Source organism: Agelaius phoeniceus, chromosome 3 (assembly GCF_051311805.1).
Source record: "Agelaius phoeniceus isolate bAgePho1 chromosome 3, bAgePho1.hap1, whole genome shotgun sequence".
NCBI classification, from domain to species: Eukaryota; Metazoa; Chordata; class Aves; order Passeriformes; family Icteridae; genus Agelaius; species Agelaius phoeniceus.
Window position 1 is genome coordinate 77,581,827 of NC_135267.1, and position 23,523 is coordinate 77,605,349.

The 23,523-nt window shown below is 35.9% G+C and overlaps 1 protein-coding gene across 7 annotated transcripts in view; it reads left to right on the top strand.

The window, feature by feature from the left end:
- PDE10A (phosphodiesterase 10A) overlaps positions 1-23,523 on the top strand; it is a 343,772-nt gene that overhangs the window by 249,365 nt on the left and 70,884 nt on the right. For all 7 annotated transcript variants that reach the window (XM_077175661.1, XM_077175660.1, XM_077175657.1 and 4 more), the window contains one exon: positions 242-370. In XM_077175661.1, coding sequence (XP_077031776.1) covers positions 242-370 — 129 coding nt within the window. The remainder of the gene's footprint in view (positions 1-241; positions 371-23,523) is intronic.

The window sequence follows — 23,523 nt, forward strand, 5'->3', positions numbered from 1 at the left end:
GTGTATGCCTTCAGGGGACTTTGTACACAGTATCTTCTATGGCTACACTTTGCTTCTACTATTTTCTACAGTGCAGCTCATTTTTTTGACAGGATATTGCTCTCTCTGTTCTATTTAAGTAGTCATATATTCAATCAGTGTGTTAAACAAAGGGATATTGATTATTGCTGGTCTCCAGGTATTTTCTTCATATGAGGGAGTTCACACCAATAATGTAATCTATTAATGTTTTCTCTTTCAGGCTTAACAGATGAAAAAGTGAAGGCGTATCTTTCTCTTCACCCCCAGGTACTGGATGAGTTTGTGTCAGAAAGTGTAAGTGCAGAAACTGTGGAAAAATGGCTAAAAAGGAAAAATAACAGACAAGAAGGTAAGTGCTTTTTATTTGTGATTAAAATTTAGCTTTGAAGAGCTCATTTGAACAGCTTATTTTCAGATTTAAAAAGGAAATCTGGTTTTGGTATAACTTGACTATTATAATTTTTGTGTTTAGGTTCTGCCGTTTTTGAAGGCAAAATAGGCTAACAATTTTTTAAATATTTTGAGCCTTTTGGTATTTTTATTTTGAAATATGCTGATATTAATATTGGAAGTTTAGTTTACCCATTTTGAATTGCAAATACTGTCCATCATCCTCTAGTATCTATTTTGAAAACATTACTTGGTTTTCTTGGATCAAAAATTGGTAAGTTTTGAGTTAAAATTATCCAGTATGCTTTAGTAAATTACTGGATATACCATCTCAAAAGTTCCTACTTGCAACATGTAATTAAGTCAAGTTTAGATAAGAATGTTGACATAGACGTTATAACTCAGTGTGTTAAATTCTGGAGGTATTTCTGTTGTGTTGCATTAGGTAAAATACCTTGCTAAACTGACCCAGAAACTTTGTTTTGAGCCAGCTTGTGTTGACAAATATCATAAATTTTGTAATTATCTTAAATTTTGTGAGATTTTCTGCAAACATAAGATTCATGCAATTCTAACAATGAATTGTAATGTACCAGGTAAAATGCAAAGGAGGAAATTACCAAGAAGGTTAGGGAAGAAACACTGGTTGTGCTCAGTGGCTGACCTCTAAGGTGTTTAGGGGTTTCAGTTCTAATGATAATTCTTATTTTAAATAGAGGGGCTATTGTTACTTCCTAGAAGATAGTGTTTTCTGCAGAATTATAAAAATATAAAAAGATGGTGGACAAGGAATGGAAAAGGCTATATTGAGCCAGATTTTTGGTGGTAATGACTACATATCGTCCTAAGGTGGGAATATTTTTTTGTTGGCTTGAAGAGATTACCTATCAGGAGAATAGAAGTGTATAGCAATAGACTGTTTGCTACTTTCCTGGTAGTTTGCAAACTACAGAACCGCAGGAGGCCTATTATTATAATCCACAACAACAATCAGAAAAACAGTGCTATGAATCAGGAGAATAGGTTGTGACGATGCTTTTTGTAAAAAGATGATGAAAAATACTTTCATGTTACCAGAAATTTATACTTCTTGTTTTTATGAGCTATGCGCATTTAAAAATAGTAATTTTATCTAAGGTGCTTGAAATCACTATTAGAAATCACTCTGTGTTTGAAACATACTTCATAGTGTAGGTTAAGGATCTTTATGCTAAAACAAAATAAATGCTTTGGAGAATTTTTAGCTTCAAGAATCATATTTTGCTTAGTGGAATTTATTACCAGTTGCTCAAAGTTTTGAATTTTTGGGGAGAAGGCTATAAATGAAAGATAAATTTTTGTGGAAGTCCTTGTGAAACTTTTTGTAGCAACTGATAAAGTAAAGTGACTGCTGACCATTATCCTAGTGAAGTTTTAATGTGAACAGGTACTACAGTGGGATTTGTCTGTTTTTTTCGTATACTTTAAAAATTCTGTATTATGGCTAATTTTTCCCAAACTTGTATTCAAAGTGTCAAGCAATAGTTATGCTACCATTAGCATTTAGCATCATTCTGTTATCATCCTTCATGTCTTTCTGCCTTCCCTACTACTTCCCTTTTACTGATTGCCATCTTTAAGGTGGCCATAGTTATTCCACTAAAGGCAGTCATGCAGATGGGTCTTCTTTAGTGCTGGATTTTAGATAAAAATAAGCACAACCAGATTTAAAACTACACTTGCCAAGTAAAACAGATTAATTTGAATGCATTTTGTTTATAGAATGTAATGGATACTAATGAACCTTGTCTGTGTATTTCTTGTAGAAAGATAAAGCCTATAGTCATATAAAATATTTCTGGTAACAACATATCCTAATCTTTCAGAAAGGAATATTTCAGGAAAGAAATTTGCTAGATGATTTGCTCATTTCATGTTATATATGTACAAATTCTACTGCCTGAGTTATGGTGGCATTGAGAAACAACAGGGAGAGGATGCAACTGATCCTTTTGGTGTCAGCACAGATCTGTGGTGACTTGAAGTGACTGTGTAGCCTAAGTCACTTTACATCAGTAGGGGTATAACTTTCCCTCTATCCCTTTTGCTTCAGTCTAGTCTACTTTACAAATGCTCACATCATGTAATATGATACAGCCGGAAAAGTGAGCTTTGTTTTTATGAGGAAGTTGCCAGGCAGGCAAAAGGCTGTTTGAGGTCTCTGGCTTAGTGTCTGTATTCTTACACGTTGGTGACGCAGGACAGTCATTAACCTATATGCAGAAATTGTGTCCTGCCTGATTTACAGACATCCAGCTGTGTGTACTCTTCAGCCAGAAGTCAATGGGCCTGCAGCCAGGGTAGTTTATCTGAATTTCATTAGCATGAACTGAAATGTCTGATTTAGACTTAAATGAACCAAAATTTATCTGTGACTGAGATTCACTGAATTAATTGCTGTAAATGGTTTGGGTTTTTTAAAACCTAAATTATTAAAAAGGGAGGAAATCATTAAATCATTGCAGTGATTGCAGGAATCATTGCAGTGTTTAAGGTATAACTATATCCCAAAATCTAATGAGTTGAGTCCTCAGTGTGTATAGATTGAAACTGATAGATTGAAATTTGGTCATGACAGGTTGATTGTGATGGTAATCTATCTGAAATTATAAGACTTTTTTTTCTTTAACTTGTTTTTTCCTTTTCCTGGTATATTGGAGAAAAACTGCAAAGGTAACATTGGAAAGGAATGCTGCTTAAGCTGATATTTGGGTATTCACTGCAACTTTTTGAACTCTATTTTCTACTGATAAATTACATGTTCAGAACAAACCCAGGCCTTCTATTATTGCATACAGAATTTCAAAACAACTCTATTTGTAATACACAAACACTTCAGTTTTAAATTTTTGCTATCCAGATCATGGCAGAGTCAATCAGCTGGAAGGACATCTTTCCAGATGCCTAGATATAGTACTCACAGAACTCATGAGACTTCTCCCATTGTCCTCTTTCATACCATTCAAGCAAAAGTGGCAGATGATTGTAGCCAGAACCATAATATTAGGAAAGCTTTAGACTCTGCTGCTGGATAGATCCTCATCTCCCAACAAATTTCTCAGAAAAATATTTATAAATTCCAACCTTAATTATATTATTTGAAACTTCACTGCCACAACAATAAGAGGCTAAACACATTGATTACAAGCCAGATGTGCATCTTTTACACTGTTGATACTGAATGTTGTAGATGTCTTTCCTAATCTGTTTAATTACCTCTTATATTAAGAAGAAAGGACAAACTGTACTGACACAGAATTTCTACATGGAAAGCTGCCTATATAATTGAAAAAACTCATCACTTCCCATGGCCCTCATGTTCAGCACAGTGCATGACCATGTGCTTAATTACTGCTAAATCTGGAAACATTAACAGCTTTGAACATTATTTTTTTTTTCCAGCCAAATTTGCCAAAAAATGTAAAGCTATGTATAGTGGGAACTTAAGGTGCCTTGTCATTGTTAATTCAAATGTTGTTCAGTAATTAATAAATACAATTTAAGAAAAAGAATGGAAAGTAGTACATTCAGTACATGATATGACACTGATTATACCCAGAACTTATAATCTTTTAAGTGCAATTGACTTACTGCATTTCCAGGAACCTGATATTTCATAATTGACTTGTTTAAAAAAAATGAAGTTATTAGAAATTAGTTGCTTCATGTAAGTATGGCATTGCTGTAATTTTTGAACTATACTAGGCTGCATCATTGACACATAATAAAGTTCATATAATTAATAAAAATACAAAAAGTTATTTCTGTTGCTGCATTTTCAGGTTTTTAGATATCAGCATGGTGAGCTTTAAATTTGGCTACAGTCGTGTAAGAGACAAAGTAGTGAGTTTTTGAGAGGTGTTGATGGGTGGCTCTATTTAGGGAGCAAGTCTATACTTAGGTTTTTATTGTTAAGGAATACCAAAGTACATATTTCTACATTAGATCATAATTATTCCATTATTTGTTCTTTGAATTATGTTATTTATTCCTGCCTTTAAAAGGTAGTGTTTAGAGGCATGTTACTTGCAATTCACGTAAGGTTATTAAATAGGTGAAAGGATGGCTGACATGCATTTCCATAAGCAGGGATACTGTATATAAAAAGATACCTGTAAGGAGGATATGTCTCAGTATGTGTATGCTAAAGAGATGTCAGCTTGCTGCCAGAATTACAAAGAAAAAAAATGAAGCCTATTCTTGGTTTGTCATTTTCTGAGGACTGTGCCTTTTTGCACTGACTGAGCAGAGATACCTGCTCTGTAGTGCAGGGTAGTAGCTGTAGGTGAAGGATATCTGGAGACTGTCACTGCTGTGGTGCTCCACAGCTTGTTGCAATTCTGACTTCTCCCCAACCTAGGCCAGAGGAACTGATATGGCAACATGTTAACAACCTCCTTGATTTATAATTAGGGTGTCTTAATATTTCCTTGATGCTGCAGACATGCTGTTTTATTCTGATGCACCCCTGCTGTGCTTATGTTTGCGACATCCAAGCAGGGCTTCTTGTTACCAAACCCTACTATTTGTATATTTTGATGCCTTTCTTGGATTTTATTTTTTAATTTTCATCAAAATAAGACAGAAAGGGTGTATTTTCCAATTCCAACTGGAAGAATTGCTTGCTGTGTTCTTGCTCTTCATTCAGTGTTTGCCAATGGCCAGTTCGATGCAAAATGTTGGTCTAGGTGGACTTGTTGGTCTGAACCAAGGTAACTTATGATACTGACAGGTGCTACTTTCCTGGGATAATATCCAGACTGACAAAATTGTCAATGTTATTATCAGAAAATTTGCAATAATGTCTGGGGGCTGTGATGGGGATAGAATGTAAGCAAACAAAGATAGTGCTGAAGGCAATCTCACCCCTGAGGAGTTGCAGCTGTACTAATTACCAAAGATTAGGAACAGGCCTGCCCTTAACAGGCCACAGCTGTGTCCAATAAGGATGAGTGTTATAAAAGAGTGGGTTAGCTGGATGAGGGGAGAGCTGGAGTTTGTTGGCTGAGGTGTGAGGAAGGAGTCAGTGCTGATCATGAGAAATCACTGAGACGGTATGGGAGCTTTACTATGTAGAACCTATTTCTCTGTGTATTTGGCACAGTCCTCACTTCCATGGAGATAAAACTCACTGGTAGACTTTTGTATGGCATAGTTTGCAGGTCACCATTTTTCACGTGTCTAGAAAGTTTATGTTAGTATCAGTATTTCACAGGTAGACAGGTGAAGGAACTTCCCAGTTCTGTGGTGGAGCTCTGCATAGGAATGCCATTTTAGTCCAGATAATGAAAATGGAATACATGTGTCAGGCATACAGAAGAAGCAGGTATCTTGGAAGATTGTTGTATTGTGCCAGTGCTTTTAAAAAGGGTTTTATTGCTGCATCATTTCCTGAAAGATTCAATTTTTTTTATTTTTTTCTCTTAATTAATCAGAAGAGAATCAGCTTACAAGTTCATCACAAAATCAGCTCATAAGTTATCATTTTGGCTGTGAAAATATTGAGAAGGAGTTAATGAAAAAATTCTCCCTGTTATGTTGTCAGTCTGTTTTTTTGGACAGAAAAGGTTAAAGGAAAGGATATTTAGGTAAGATAGAATAGGATTTTTTTAAAGTATTGATAGTACAGAATTACTAAGCAGTGGCCTCTTGGTAGGTAATACTGAGGTCTTGAGTGATGATGAAGTCTTTTGTTCAACGTGTGTCTCAATGTTGAAGCAGTTGCTAATTTTATTCTTTGTTATTTGAATGTTTATCACTAGCAAACTCCAAACAATACAAAAAATTGCATGGTACATTTTTTTCTTTTAATTTGCTGAACAGTGTGAGAGTTAATTGTCTGGTTGTTTTGGGGTTTTTTTTGAGTGGGTCAGGTGAAGGAGGTGATTTTTCTGTTTTTCTGGACTTCTGCATATTTAGAATTGTTTAGATGGTCAGAGATTTGCAGAGGGTAATCCTTTAATGACGATATGTTTGGTCTTAGGAAGTAGACGTCACTGCTTGGTCTGAGTTCCCTCTTGAACTAATTATGTTAATCACATTATATCTAGAGCAATTATTCTCAACATGTACTTATACTAATGTTTGTTGTGTCTTTGTTAAGCTTGTATTAGGAGTGTTTGTTTTTTCTGTCTGCTCAAAACCACTGTTTCTCCTTATTTCTAAGCCTGACTTCACAGCATCATTTTCTGTGCACTACTGCTAGTTATATTAGAAAAGAAACAGATGTTCATTTTTGTCATTCCTCAATTTTTTGGTAAATTAGGACTTGGAGCTTCTTTTATTATCACACTGAGAAATAGATTTTTTACTTTTCTTATGATTTTTCTTCACTTTACATGTTGAACGTTTCTAGATGATCAATATCCTTCTAGAGTGGGCAGTATAAGAGAGATAGTGTTTCAATAATGGGTTAAGTAACATTATGTGCAATACAAAACCGTTTCCCTCCTGTGCAAGACAGTTCTCCTGAATGTTGTCTGGCCCTGCTGTTCTTTGTTTTCAGATTGTTTCTTTCCTGTAAACCAGTCTTTGTTTTTAGAGTAAAAAAAATCAAGTCAACAAGAGAAAAAAATCTCAGTAATTGGTGGAGAAGATCCATTCTGCTGATGTATGTGGAGAGTGTATACCCACGTGGCCAACACTTTTTAATAATGATTATTTATGTCAATGTCAGCTAACCTGTTTTACCTGCATTGAAATGGAGTAGGAATGTTCCCATGGTCTGTAAGCTGAGAAAGAAAGAAATAACAAGGGAATAGTCATTAACTTTTATGGGACTTTTAAATCCAAGTATAGAAGTATTAATTTGATTAATCTTGGCTAGACAAGACCTGTAATCAAAGATTGACCAATAAGGATAAAAAGACAAAATGTAAAATAATTGCAGATGTTAGCATTGCTTGTTCTGTCCATTAAATGAGACTCACGTCTTTGAGGAAAGGGAAGTATGCAGTCGCACAGTGTGATAGTCTGTTACACCACATGTGCACAAATAAAGAATATTTATTCATGGATGTTCTGTATGCAAGTAGTGAAAACTCAGTTCAGCAAAGTTCTCAATGTCTTATCCGTATATTATATATGTATAGAAATTCTGCATCTCTTTTGTATCACAGGAAGTACAGGAAGCCCTGAGGATGAATGAAAATTCATCTTGGATATGTCTAGTTGGATATAAATGTTAATGCCATGCTCTAAATGGATGTTTCTCATGTTTCCGTGGGCAGAAGCAATCAATGATATTTGACTTAACCTCATACTGGCTATTAGTGAGGATTTTCAGCAGAAATTTTACTTCTGAAACTGCTCTAATGTCTTAAGGCTTTGAAATCTGGTTGCATACACAGAACAGTAAATCACAGACATAGTACAGGCTTATTAAAGACCAAAGAATTTTCAGCGTGTGATTCTGTAGTGATTTAGCTAATCATGATGGTGATTTGGTTACTTTATCTTTTAAAATATCTATGATGAGATGGAATTTTAATCCAGTTGTCCTGTGTTTATCAGATCAGATTTAGTGCAGCTAATTTAAAGCGTATGCTTTTCATGGTGAGTCATAGATACTCCCCTTATTTGTCCTAGTGGCCAGTGGTAGATCAACTTCTTTGTCCAAAAATTACTTCTTCATACTCCTTGTCCTGGGCATGAAATAAATCTTGTCAAATATCTTTCAACTAGACTATAATAAACTGATTTTGTTTTCTTTTGGTTTTTTTGGGTTTTTTGCATGTTTTATGAACAAAAGTTAAATTATATTGCCACGTCATTCATCAGGAGGAAGGCCTAAGTATGATTGTATTCCCATTGATTTACTTCTATACATTCCCTAATTGCTCCTTCAGGAGATTATACTCCTTTAAATATGTTGTAGGAGGAATACACGTATTACACAGAAATGAACCCTGTTGCCTCTGCTTAGCTGACATTGAGTTTTGTTTGTGTCACAAATATTATTCAAATACTTTGAAGGTGTTATTAAGCATGTAGACAGAAATTATTTGGTTCAAAACATGTACTCACATTTCAGACACTGAAAAGTCCAAAAACAAGCAAACCCACAAAATTTTGAGATGACCTCTTTTCAATGACCTTCAAAGATACAAATATTGGACAGAAAAATCCAGGGATTTGAGAAAAAATCCTCCTGAAGATTATTGAGGTTTAAGAACTTGGAAGTGAACTATGGAATTCCTAGACAATTTTCACTACAGAGGACTTCAGTATTCTGAGAGGAATTTTTATTTTCAGAAGCTCTCTGAAAAAATGGATGCACACTAGTATAGTATAACTTCCTTTGTCCTGAAAATTAAATCCAGATGCATAGAAATTGTAAAGAATCTCATGAAGTGTCAGATTAAAAAAAAGGTTTGGTTGATCTTTGCCTCTGAGGCCTAGTTGCATGACATGAGACATCTATGAGGCTAAACTGCTTTTTCTTCACACCCAAATATGTTCTTGCATCCAAGTTACCATCTGGAGTAGTCCTGGCAGGTGTTGGTCCTCTCATCTGATCCCAAATATTGTTTTGGGAAAGTGCAGATTGGCAAGATCCAAGCCATGCTTTGAGTGCAAAGTTAATCAGGACCTGGTGATATTCAAGTCCTAATTCTACATTACTAATTACAGCCCTAATTCCTCCATTACTTTAGGCCTAGACTGAATTAGCTCTTGCAGCTCAAAGAGGGATGCTAGGATTACAGTGGAAAAATCTGCCATTAGAGCTTGGGAACAGATAGAGAGCTTAGCCAGATGCAAGCAAACAGGAAGCATCATTAAGTCACTGTGGAAATTTGAGGTTAATTTGAAGTTCAGATGCTCTGTACAGGTACTACCACCTCCTCAGGATACATAGAAGAACAAAGGTAACCAGATGTGTAGGTGTCTTTTATCTGTATTTCAAGAAGTCCAAAAAACAAAGAAGAAAGGAAGTTGTTTTTTTTTTACATTGATCTCTTTGTTGATAGAATATATGTGACAAGCTAACAGTCCCATCAGCACAGCAGAGGGGAACAATGAGCTATTTGACTAGCATCATGTGAGGCTTGGAGGAACCACTTCACCTGACTTTATCAAGGGTGAATAAACCTGGATAACAGTCCACTGAGTTTAATTGTGTTTAATTATTTTAATTCTTTAGGCAGTCTGAGCAAAATGTCTGACTATCAATTATGGAAGAGGAAGAGGTTGTGTATGGTCATTTTCTCTAGTTCTGAGGGGAATGGATCTTTTTTCCCTGTGGAACACTTAAAGCCCAGGTGTAAGGAGGTTTTGCAGAAAATTATAATTGGTTATACTACCAGTGTCAGTTGGTGTTGAGCCAATGATAAGTATGAATTTTACTTGAAGGATTTGTCTTGTTTAAGCATAAGGACGGAAAAGCTAACAAAGAATTAATTGCCTAATTAGGTTGAAGAATAATTTCTTCTCAGAAGAATTATTGTTTCTGATTTTTATAAGTTCTGTGGAGACATTTACATCTACTTATCTAACTATATGAAATTTGAGGATGCTCAGTTACTCTCCATAGATCTAGTGTTCTTTTGTAGGAGGTTTGTTGTTAATGTGGAGGGAGTTAACAAGATCAGAATTTCTTGCACTGACTAGCTGATCTAGTTCAATTCAGCCAGAAAAAGACCCCCAATTCTTATAGTGATATTATCTCTTTATAAAGCCTTTCTTCCTTATTGTCTTTACACTATGATGGTGCTGCTACCAAACAGAAAGGGATTTTTTTTCGTCTGCAAAAGACCTGAACTCTAGCAGAAGTTTGATAATTATGACTGTAGTGATGAAGACAGTTGACAGATTTACCTTTTCCATAACAGAAGAATGAAGGGCACCCTGCAAAACAAATTGACTACAGATTTGAAACAACAGGATGTCCTTTTTCACACAACCCATGCCTAAATTATGAACCCATTAGCATAATATATTTGAGATGTTAAAAATGTAAATGGGTTCAAAAAGTGATTAGACACATTCCGAAGAAGAAATACTTCATCAAGAGCTGTTACATACTATGATCCTGATGCAGCCTCCAGCTGAGAAAACTCATAAGCATCTGATTGCTCTGAGGACATACTGGAGTAAGAATACTCTGTACATCTGTAGTCTGTGTTTTCTATCCTTTTCATACAGTGTAAATTCTTCATGCTTTTTTCCTATTTCCTTTCTAAATGAGCTGTTAGTAGCCATTGTCATAGGCTACAAACTCGAGTAGATGGACTTTTGGTCCAGCAGAATAGGGTCACTCTTGTCTGTCATTATGCTTCTCTTATGCTTCTCTGGGATTTATGTACCATCCATTGTTAGAATTGTGAGTCAGATTGTCTTAACTCATTTGAATATGCTGGAAAAGAAACTGGGTTCTTATACTATAACACATTGTTTATGGATCTTCGTGGATAAGCTGCAAGAGGTCTCTTCAGTTATAACAATAAGGCATCTTTGAAACTCTTTGGAGACAGCACCTTATTCAGACTTATCTTAGCTGCAGTACTGAGCTAAATTGTTTTATTCTTTCTTTCAACCTGCAGTATGCAGAGATACCCATAAGTGATGATCTTTGGCTACAGGAAAAAAAAGATTCTCTAGTTGAAATTGCTGAGTAACAGTGATTAAGAGATTTTCTCGCATTTCTTTTTTTAATGCAAAGGTAGAATGTTTTGTCTGTTTTATTGTTTGTTCATGTATCAGGAGGGAGCTCTTTTACAGGGTGCTTGGTCCTTATCCTAACGTGCTGGTTTAATTTCATCTGTCATTAAGTATAGGGAGTGAAAGGGAAAGAAAAAAAGGATGATGGTGTCGATGAGCAACAAGGATTAGGAAATTAATAAGACACGATTCAATAATAGGTGTGGGAGGAGAAATGCCTGTGAATTTTTGCAGGGTTTATAGCAATTGGGTGTAACTGACATCAGTTTTTGGTGACTGGAGTGGGGAGATGGCAACAAACTTGTTACATTTATACTAATTCAGTCCAAGAGGGTTCATTGTGAACACTTGAAAATATCTTCACAAAGTGCATCAGGTATTTGTATAGCAACGAAGAGATGTTTATTCTGAGGGACTTGCTGGGCAGTGATTTTTGGATTTACAGTAAACACTTGGGGAGACTTGTCAGAACAACTTTTTAAGCTAGTAACTACACAGTGACCCTTCTTTTTAAATCAGAGTTGTCGTGACCCACACAGTGAATGCCCTTCTGGAAGAGGAGGTTATTTCAAATGGAATTTTAAATTACCAGAATGTGCTTTTTTGGCGTTGTATTACCTAGGAAGCCATGTCATTGTGACACCTGCTGGTTTGCCATCATGTGTTTCATGGTCAATCATGAATGTGCTTGAAGAATAATCTTAGTTTTCCCTATTGTCTATTACTTTTCTTAAAAAAAATTTTAGTTTTACAGATAATTATTTTTACAAATGTGTGCTATTGCCAGGTTGTGTTTTACAACTGTTCTCTGGCCAAAACAATTTTTGGAGAAAATAACTGTCATCTCCCCATTTACCAATATGATTGTATTAAAAAAAAATTATTTCTGAGGCATAAACAGTGGCCATAAATCTCTGATAGATATCAGTGTTTGAGGTGGCAGCCAACTGTGTACACCAAGTACATATATCATATATATAGATATACATATAGATATACATATATTGTATATCTATATACAATATATAGATATTCATCCAAGTACAGAGAAAATGGTACCATATAATAGAGGAAAAGGGCATTTGCAAGTATTTTCTCATGTTCTGAGAGGGTCATTTCCTTCATCAAAAACTCTTTGTTGCACTGATTAATAAAAGTTATCAAAATTTGAATCAACACTGTTTGAGCAGGTATAGAAACAATTTTGGCTCTTCAAAATTCACAGTAGGTGTGACAGAACAATATTGTAGAGTCACAAAAACATAGGAAATCACAGAAATACTGTCATTTGTCATGGTTCAGTCCAGCATCTTTTAGTGACCATTTTTAGATCTAAACACTGATGAGTGAACTACTGGCCCATGTTGGCAGTTTTGTACTTCACAAATAGGTCTTTGATTGGAGAATGCACAGGCTCAAATTCTGGAATAAATACTACCACTGTATGTTTCTACACAGTCAGATTTATTTAAACATGGCCAAGATGGCCCTTTTTCATAGGGACATAAACAAGATTCTTTTAAACACACTTCGGAGAAACTCGCCAAAATGTTTTTCTGTATGGTATAGGTGATTTGAATGTTTTCTTTGCGGTGTGACAATGGCAATGCAGTTTCTGTTCACAAATGTGGGTAACTTGTTATAATTTGGAATTCATAATTTTTAGTTTATCTAGCTGTCCATCAGCTACGTGTGGAGATGCTTCTGGAGCACTTCTAGGAAAATGCAAATGCTGAGAGAATCTAGCAATATTTCTGGGGGCAGCTTAAAAAAATTGGCTGGGTTTCTGATTGTTAGTAGTGCCAAAATAATTATTTTAATAGCAACAATGAAAGGAGTAAAACTATATACACAGAATCCTCAGGAATAAATGTCGTGTTGGAAGGTTAGCTTGTTTCTTTTCTTTTTTCTTCTTGTAAATCTAGTTAAAGGGAGAGAATATTTGATTTAGATTTTCTTCATTCTTAATAAATGTGTATAAGATCTTGGATAGTACTGGAGTTACAATAATTGTTTTTCTTTACTTTTATGACGCATCCTAAAGTAAAAGATTATTTCAAATAATACTATATTTTCTCTGGAAGTTTTCACAGCTCCATAATTAATTAGCTGAGTTTTTGAAGAGCTCTCTCTTGTACAGACTTAAGAAATTATTGGCTTTTTCTGAGTGATTCTCTTTATGTAGAACTTCAGGCATTGAAATCAGCACTCAGTGTCAGCTTATTAATATTTGTACCTTATTTTCCTTTTGATAAATAGTCAGAATGAAGCCTGGTGTTACTAAATTTTCTCTACCTCTCTAGGCTTATAATTTTTAAAATATATATTAATATATTTCTTAATTCTAGGATTGTTAGGAGCAACACAATTTTGCTAGGTTTTCATTCCAAGGTCTGCCATTTCTTTTTACATGTTACAGTAACGGAATGATTTTCCTTGGTCTCAAGGTTCTCTCTGTCTCATGATATGTCCAAATCCCTCAGGTATGGTTATCTCTTACTACTCTTTCTGAAGATGGATTTTCTTAAAGAGTGCAGAAACAGAAGCAATTTTTGTACAGTAATTAGGGGAGATTTGTGTCAGAGACAGGAAGTCAGGAGCTTTCTGACTTCATAAAACTTTGGTGAACTCTGATTCCACTTTTACTTCTTAGAAAAAAAAATTAATAAGGGCTCTTGCCCTGACTGTTTTCATATCCTTGAGGCTTCATTTGTGCATCTCAAAAGGTTAATGAAAACCTTTGCTGTGGTAAGTGACATGCTCACACATTTTAATAAGGAGAATAAAGTAAAAGAAGGACAGTCATTTTTTTCATTCTTACCAGGACCTCTTTTTGGACATTTGCATGAGATATCACCTTTGGTTTTGAAAATGTTTTTAAAACATGTGCAGGATCCGATCCTAGGGAAGGAATCAGAGGAAACTGGCTTGGAAACTCTTGTGTTTCTTAAAGGAAACAGATTAGGAATCCAGAGAAAGTATTGAATTTCTGTTCTGACTTCTCAGTAATCATGTTATCTCAGTCTGACCTTTGCTTTGAAACTACCTCAGATTAGTTGCAAGAGATTGTGTTTAGTTAAATGTATTTCATTTGACGTATTTAATCTTTGCAAATTTTCCTTTTAGTGGTTGCACAAAGTCTATGTTGAGTTCCAGATACCAGCATCTATATACACAGGGGAAAAACCCACAAAGCTCCAGTTCATTTTAATAGAAAGGCCTCGGTTAATGCAAAAGCAGAATGTATTTTTCCATAGAAAACATATCTGGAAGTCCTTATGACCAGTTGAAATGCTGCAGAAAAATACAGCAGAACAGTGGTGCCTTTCTTTGGGTTGATGATACAAAGTACTTGTTGTTTTGCTCCTAAAACACATTTAAAGATGAAGTCCCAGTGACTGTCTAAGAAGTTACTCTATGCAAAAAATAGGTTTAAAAAAATTGTCATACTTAAGTATTTGCTCCTGCCCTTCATACTGAGCTCATATCAGAAGAACCCTCCAAACTTGCTTATATACCCTCATCTTATTGAGTCCTTGAACAAATTCAGAATCTTACAAATTTTCTCGCTACTAGTTTCAGCATTTACTAGAAAATTACTGCTCTGAAGATTAGTGTTTCAAAGATACTCTGGCATAATACATGAAAAACTGAGCTGCTCTGTCAGTAGAGAAGCTTAGAAAACAGCTTACCTGCTTATCCCATTACAGCTTACTCGTGCTTTTTGTAAACATCCTTGGCAAGGTTCCCAATAAAGATAGGGATGTGAAGTGGCTTTATCAAGTGGTTTCCTTCTTTCCCTTATGTACTGAAAGGAGAGCCCTTTGGGGAAGCATAGGACAAAAGCAAGACTAGATGCATGTTGGCTACGGAAAGGAGGAGTGGATTGTGTAATCTCTTGGTGATGGCAGGCTGAGACACTCACCCTTTTCAACTAATTAGCACCCCATAGATGCAAACAAATATGTAGTATTTTTTTCTATTTCTTTTTCTTGCTGTTTTCCGTTCCCATGATGCTACAGATCCTGGGTTTCTTTGGGCTTGAAGAAAACCTAATTTCTAGGATATAACAAGTTGCATTTTAATTAATAAGTCCTGTTTATAATAATATAGCTGTCAACTTAAACCAGCATGCTAGAGTAGGTTTCTAGAAGAATGCATGCAGTTATATACTTGTTTTATGTTTGTGGGAAATCCTTTGATGCATCAAATTAAAGGACACTTGCTAAATTATGTATAGAAAAAGAAGTAAGTTTAGTGACTGGGAAATATTTTAAATGAGAACTTTAAAGTACTTAATAAGGATTTTTGCTTGTTTTTGTAATTATAAAGTGATGTTAAGTAGGAGAACACAGGATTCCATCACTAAAAATTATTTCTGAATATTTATTTTGCTGTGTTTTCTGTGGATCAAATTATGTACAGTATGATTATGACTAGCATTGATCAACTGATAAACTAAATTGAAAGACTGTTTTCCTTTATTTTTGCACTCTAAACTACCCCTCAATATTATGAAAGTGTCTTTGGAGGCATAACTCAGTCTGCACCACACAGCTGACTGCCAAGTCTTTCTACTGGAAAGCCAGCCATTATTTTCTACTCTCTGCTGCACAGTAGTGTGCATCCACCCATTTAAAGCATTGAGCCTAGCTTTTGATTTTATGTTTATCTTTTGCATTTGATATTCATAGGAATAAATTTTCTCTAGCCTTGTAGGTCATATTTCTCCCAAGACAAAACTGAAATATAGTAAGTTCCTTTTTTTTTTTCCCAAATATTTTTGAAAAAGTTGTAGTCTCTAGCAATGAGTTTTTCTTGGAACCGAACACATTTTTACCCTGTCATTGATTTTGTAGGCGCACCTTATCCAATTTCATTGCTGGACTACAGTCGGCACACAAAAAAAAAAAGTAAATTAAGGAGTAGGTTTGGATTCTTCCAGTATATCTGGAATTGTAATGGAAAAGAAAGTATTAAAGTCAGTAATACTGTGTAAATCAGTTACTGGAATCACAGGCATCTTTTAGAACAAGGTTAGGGAATCTGTTGTGCTGTCAAAGCACGTTTCTCTCCATGCTTGTTTTCTATTTGAGATTTGGCTAAATAATTCAAAACTAGGAGGCTGAAGATAATTTTCAATCTTAATGCCCTTCCTCTTTACCTGTTCCTAAAATACTATCATCTAAATAATCAATCCTAAATCATTTAGATGCAGGATGGACCAAAAGAAAGAGTATACTCTGAGGTATGGCTTAGCAGTGCTTGTCTTGATTTTTAAGAAGTATTTCAAGATTTGAAGAGAATAGTGTGAATTCTTACATAAACCTTTCTCTGCGTGCTCTACAGGTGCCTAAAACATATTAAAGCTTCTTACTTATTCCAGTCCTGTGCTAAAGGAAACTAATAAATAGAAATGAATGTTGATGTGATCATCATGTTCTTTGACTGGAAGATCCCATTAAATCTGGACATCACTGCAACTACTGCATTTTTCTAAAGAGGATGTGTCTGTGTTTCCAGCCTGAAGGAAGCCATAATTGCATTTTGTTTTATTAAATATTAACCTATTATGTATGAATGAACTTGTCATGTTAAAAGAAATAAGTAGCAATCATCTTAGCAAAGACAACTTTCAATGCCTCCTTGAAAGTCTTAGGAATCTCAGGCTCCTTTAGTTGGTCTTGAATGGCCCAGTCATTAGGAAACTGAATGCCAATGAATCCTGTCAGTTCAAGTCGTGCTCACTCAGGCCAGAACCATCTTGTTCCCAGGAAATAACTCTGTAGTTGATTTAAGCCTGCACTGTCTGCCCTCAGCTTCCATCCCTGGATGTGTATATCCAGCCTTTCCCATGCACTGGTCGTTTCGCTTATGTAATTTTAGATTATATCTATGGCTCAGCTACAGCTGTAAACTGCCCCAAGGCAGTGGGGAGAGCACAGAGGTGGCAGCTCAGGCTCAAAGTGGTTTCTGCTGGTGTGGACCTGCACCTCCACAATCCTTTCTAGGTAGTTTAATCTCTTCTGGAAAAGAGTTTCAGGTATTCTGATCTGAGATGGCATCAGTTGGATGTGATTAAGTAATAGACAAACATTGGCAAAACACTGGATTGTCTATTACTTAATCAGATCCAACTGCTGGTTTAGGTAATAGAATCATAGAATGGTTTGGTTTAGAAGGAACCTCCAAGATCATCTAGCTCCAAGCTCCAAGCCTCCTGCTGTGGGCTTCACTAGACCAGGTTGCTCACAGCCCCATCCAGCCTGGCCTTGAATACTTTGAGGGATGGCACACCATCAACTTATCTAGGTAGCTTGTTCCAGTGCCTCCTCACCCTCTCAGTAAAGAATTTATAATGTCAAATCTAAACCAACTCTCATTTCAAATCCATTCCCCCTTGTCCTGTCACTACAGGCTCTTGTAAATAGTTTTCTTCCGTCTTTTCTTGTTGCCTTCCTTCAGGTACTGGAAGGCTGCAATTATGTAACCCCAAAATCTTTTTTCCAGGTTGAAAAAATTGCCTATTCTCTTAACCTTTGCTTATATGAGAGGTGCTCCATCCCTCCACTCAACTTGGTGGTCCTCCTCTGGACTCACTTCAACAGATCTATGTTGTCTTGTGGTAATGGATCCCTCAAAAGAAAAAGTGCCATGCAATTCTTTAAACTCTGGAGAAAGGTTCGTGCTTTGAAATTGTACATGTCCCTCTTTGAGTCATTTTCCATGTATGTATCAAAGCAAGGACTTTCCAAGAATGACATGCTAGACTGTGTAAAATAAGTGCAGAGAGGACAGGGTGCTTAAAGGAGTTAAACATTAACACAGATTGTACTAATAAAAGTTGCAGAGAGAAGTGGTGTGCATTTGAATAAATCTGCACATATGGGAACTGGTATATATTAATTTGGAGTGAAAGTTGAATTTTCAGTTTGTTAGCTATCTCTTTTTATAGTAAATCCATTTTGGCACATTTTGAAGGTGACAGGAATTTGCATCTTATTCAAGTTAATTAGAATCCTAACAGACACCACTTTACCAAGTCAAGACATTGCTGTGTCTGGAAGAAAGACAATAGAAAGTAAGGCAATCAGTTACAAATGAGTGATTCCAAAGTGAGTTCAGTGTAGGCTAATAATTCAAAATAGTGAAGAGAAGTGCAGATAAAGCACCTCAGGTATCAAATAAGCCAGTGTGGCACAGCATTTAAAACCACTGACCTATGTGCTAGATTAATTTGGCTGGCCTTTTGTTTATTTCCTAAGAATATCACCTCAGAGAATAACATTTCTGTGTGCAGTATTTCTGGAGCCATTTTATTCTTACTTACTGTACATCATAGTATAAATTTTATATATACATTTAAAGAAAAGCCAATGTAACAGGCTTTTTCCCTTTCAGCTGTCGTAGAGACTGTCAAACTTGAAGTCCCTTTTATAGAATTCAGGCTCAGAATGCATGGAGTAACTTGGAAGTGACCCTGGAAAATAAATTATTGTTTTATAGAGCTTTTTTCTGCATTTCTTTTGTGCTTTTGTTTTATTTGGCATATTTGTTTTGTATACTAACTCATTAATGTGATTTTATAACCCTTATTGGTACTTTTATGCTATTTTGAATCCAGCAGCTTTATTTGCAATATTGCTGTCTTTTTTTGTGTAGTTAGTGGTGTCTAATGAACTTATAAATACTTCACTCTACTAGAATTTTAATAATGCCATCTGTTCACTTGATGGAGAATGGCAAAGCACACTGAAGTGACTACCTTTTTTTTTTCTTCTTGACAGCTGTATTTTTAAAGCTTATGATTTAAGTTTCCAGCATTCTTTTTAAATTAACAGTAGCAGTGAACAATATTGGAAGCAAAGGATTATTTTTGTGCAAATCTTACCTTGTGACTTATGTGTCAGGTTTTCTTTAGATGCAGTTTGAGGTTTTTTGATCTCTGTAAACAGTATTTTTTTTTTTACTGGATCTCGTTTTCCACCATGGCAGAAGGTAAAATAATCCTAGAGAGGTCATCACCATTGGTAGCATCTGACGTCTTTGTCCAAGCTGCTTGCTCATCCTGGCATCTTTGTCCCTCTCTCCTTGCACATCCTCCTTTTGAAACTATTTTAAAAGTCTTTTGTTCTTCTTTGTGCTTTCAGTTTTGTTTTATTTAATTATGTTAATGTTTGTGTTTTGAACCACCAGTGTATTATGTAGTTATTAGGCTGTTCTCTTTGGTGTAATGTTTGGTGACTTAATGTCACTCCTGCAGTTAGTTGTCAAAACAAGTGGCCTGATGTCTAGAAATGGTCAGGTCCCCTGGTGGCTTCTAGGGGAGTCAGTGCTGCATGTGAAAATTGGGTGGCCTTGTATGTATGCCTGAGTAGATGTCAGACCCAAATGTGTTAATTAACACAACTCTGGTGTTTCTCAACTAGGTAGATGTAGTATATAAAGAAGTGTCAAAGAAGCAGTTGTATCACGGGGTTGTTTTTCCAAATTCCTCATCCAAGTAGTTGTGTGATGCTTGCTTACGTAAGGAACTCATGTTGGTGTTGACAGAACTCTGTGGCAGGCCTGATGAAGGAATTTGGGAAGAACGATGCTGTAACTGACAAATTTTGCGATTCCTCAATCATGACTGTTTCAAAACTATTTTGAAGGCATGGTGAGAAGGGACTTAGATTATGAATTACCCTTTTCATACTTGCAGGAATAGATTTCTCGCTTGGTTGCTGGCTCTCAGTGTGTGATCATTAGTAGTTCTCTTAGATTGACAATTTGGGAGATAGACACAGCTCCTTATCCCAGCAGGCGGCAACTACAGCCGTGCTGAAGAGGTGCGGCTTGCTCTGGTTTCCTTTATTCCACTGATGGAAGTGGTACTTCCACTTTCTCTTACTGCTGTGTTAGATATAGTTTATTAGCTTTCCAGCTGATTTCTGTATGTATTTCCTGATTTCTTATTAAGTATTTCAATTAATTTACCATCTGCATTGGATTTTGTTAGTTAAATAAAAAATGCACATGAAAGTAGTTTTGTCTTGCATGAACACATCCAGTTCTTCATTTACTCTAAGCCTCTAAGCTTGTAGATCTGAATTTGCATTTTTCCTTTGGACACTGCTCTTTTTTTTTTCCTTTTTTTTTCCCCTTCTGATTCCTTCTGAAATTTCCAGTTTAATCTCTTCTCTGTGTGTGTGTGAGTCACATTTGCCTTGCAACCCCTAAGGAAGGGATGATTTCTGTCACCAAGTGTCTCTCATGTTCCTAATTGCAGAGATACTGTGATTTACCTCCCTTTCTTATGGTTTAATGATTCAAGGAGCTAGATTCTTATGATGGTATTATCATCAGTGCCTGATAGTACAGCCCGCCCTCAGTTTGAAGCCTGTGTCGAAGTTTCTGTACTGAAAGTTGGTATGCAGTACATTTGTTGGCATAGTGGAGCATGTGGATGTGCTGGTGGGCATATGCAGAAATCATCAATCCACTGAGGACTGAGTTCTACCTGTAAATTTTTGCGGAACCTCCTCTTGGAGAACCAGTCTGAGTCAAAGGATAATCTGGATGCTGATGTGCCAAGGCATTTAATGACTATATCTCCTGGTGCACGTGGACCGCTAGGTGCTGGGACTTTGTGATGTGTTCTGGTGTTGGAGTGTCCGATGTTGGCTGTTCCAGCATGTCCTGGGAGTTACATGAGACCAGTCAGAGCTATATAAACAGAGCTTCATTGGGAACATTCTTGTTTTCAGCCAGGGACAACTGGTATTTGTCACATTTTTATCTTGTCTTTTAGTAAGCTCACTGTTCAATAGCCTTCCTCAATTACTTCACATAGTGTTAATATTATGTTAGGATTTCACAAGTGGCTGAGTCTCTACAACTTAGTAAATGATCATTCTCATGTGAGCAGTGAGAATCAGCAGAGTAAATCAACACACCTAGTCATCATTGGGGTATTTAACTTCCTTTCATTTCAAGCAATTGGGTACCAGACTGCTTTGGAGATTTTTTTTTTTAAATCATAGTGCATGTATCCCTGCCTGGAAACTTTTCTAAATCTGGCCTACCATGTTTAATACTGCACCTGCTATTAGAGAGAGGTAAATTTTTCCTTTGTTCAAATGTCAGTAGAAGAATACTGAAATCCACAACACCTTGGATTTTTTGTTGTTGTTGTAGAGCAGCCGGAAAGATAATTTTTAAAATTCTTTTTTTTCTTGTATCATTCCTGTGAACTATAATTATCTGTCATTATAAAATCTTTTTAGAATAAAACTGACTACTTCAGGAATTCATAAGGTGCAATCATTATCTTTCATGGAGAACTGTCTATAATTTTGTAGTTATATATTCTGTTCCTTTCCACACACTGAAGATATAATTTTATATATTTTTTAGCAGTCTTCTCATTGCAAGCGAAATGTTTTACTCACAGTGGTGGTACTGATAAGTAGTAAATAGTTCAATCTTCTCTTGGTTTCAATCTGTTCATTGTGTTAGTGTAACATGTCATTTTTCAAAGACTCTAAAGTCGTGAATTATCTGCACATCATTATTCTGTAATATTCAACTCAGTCACTGAGAGCTTGATTATGATTACTAACAAATCAACTGAAATGTCCTAAAAGCAAAAAGGCTTAATTTGTAAATTTTAATCTGTCTTTTTCATTTTCAGTTTTTTTTCTTGATTAATTTAAATATTTTTTCAGTTTCTTGGTTTTCAATCTCCGGAGTAAAGTAAATAAAATACATCACTTATCCAAATGTACCAGTGTTGTAGTTACAGTATGGTTTCTTCAGAGGGATTGAAATGATTCCCCTGACATAAATGTTTCACACTGGATCACTGCACTCTCTCACGTGGTAACCTATCCTCTCAAGCTCTAATGGTCCCTTACCCTTGTTGACGTTAGCAAACTTTTCCTCTGGGGCATTTCTTTTGTTTCTTTTGTCAGCTGTTCTAAAGAGAAGAAAACTACTCTGTCTTGATACATCTGCAAATTCTAAGGATTTTACTGCAAAGTTCAGTAACATGACAGTTGTTTTCAATGTAGTCAGAGGTGCAGAAAGATGAAAATCGGGCAGCCTGCAAAGCATCTTGTTCTACTTTTGATTCTCTATAGCGATAAACAGTGAAATCTGAAAATTTTAAACAACTTCTTGAGGGTTCAATAGCTTACAGTTTTATTACATGGACATGTTTTTCCCAAAAAAACCCATCTTTTATGTTCCTAAATGGAAGGAGACAAGAATACAGTGATCAAAAAGGTAGTGATAAGAACAAAATAGAAATATTTACAAGCAAAAAGTTTACTAAAAATGTTGGTATCTGATTCTCTGTCTCCCCAGGGTAAGTGAAATATTACATTCTTCCAAACATGTGTAAGATTATTGTGTTCTCTTGCTGTCACTGAGCCATATGCAGTATTTCCTGCTCCAGAAGCTGACAATCTGCTGAAATTTCTTGGTCTGTTTGGACCAACAGTCTTGGAAGCCTCGCTCCATGCCAGGGATGGGAACCTCAGGGCACTGAGCTGTGTAATCCCATCCCTTGCCTTGTTGGGCTCAGAGTGGGCTGTATATAGATGTTGAGAAAGCAGGAGGAAGTGCCTTTCCTTAAAGTTCCCCAGGCATCTTATCAGTTGGGAACAGGTGTTCATGGTCTAGGAATAAACAAACTAAACTCCAGAGGCCCAGCAGGGTCCAGAAGGTGTGCATGTTTTTAAAATATCCAAATGTCTTGCAGTGGACAAGGTCCAGTGGGGCTTTCTCAGGTTGCTGGAGCTTCATAGGACCTGCTTCAAGCAGTGTTCTCTTTTAATCATCTCTTTCAGCTCTGAATCACTATATATTACAGAAATGCCATGACATTTAATACAAGAAAGCATTTCTGTTTTCCAATCCATGCTGTAGCAGTTCTATTGATTTTAATGCAATTGCTGAAGGTATATGTCTGAGTAGTATTTGAGCCAACGGCAATGTAATATTTTCCTTCTCTTTGAAAACACCTGCTGAATGCAATAAAACTTTGATTTTGAAGTTTGAATTTGGTATTTGAAAAATATTCAAGAGTGAAGAGACATCTCTATTCAAAAGTGAGAGGACAGATTAGTAGTGATAATGTTCTTTCTTGGATACATTGAAATTGGGTCGCTACTGGATGAGAGTCTTCTTTCACCAAACATGCTAACATGACATGTAATCAGTTTTAAAGAAAGCTGCAGTGCAGCTAGTGGACTGAAAGCCAGGCAGAATTATGTGTCAGAGAAGAAAAGCAGTAATTATGAGCATAAAGGTGTAGCTGTAAATGGGTAAGTATGAAAAAATTATAAACTGCTTTACATACTCTTCAGCCCATTGTCTTGTGGCTGCATTGGTAATAAACAATGGTGATTGCACCTTGCTGACTGATAA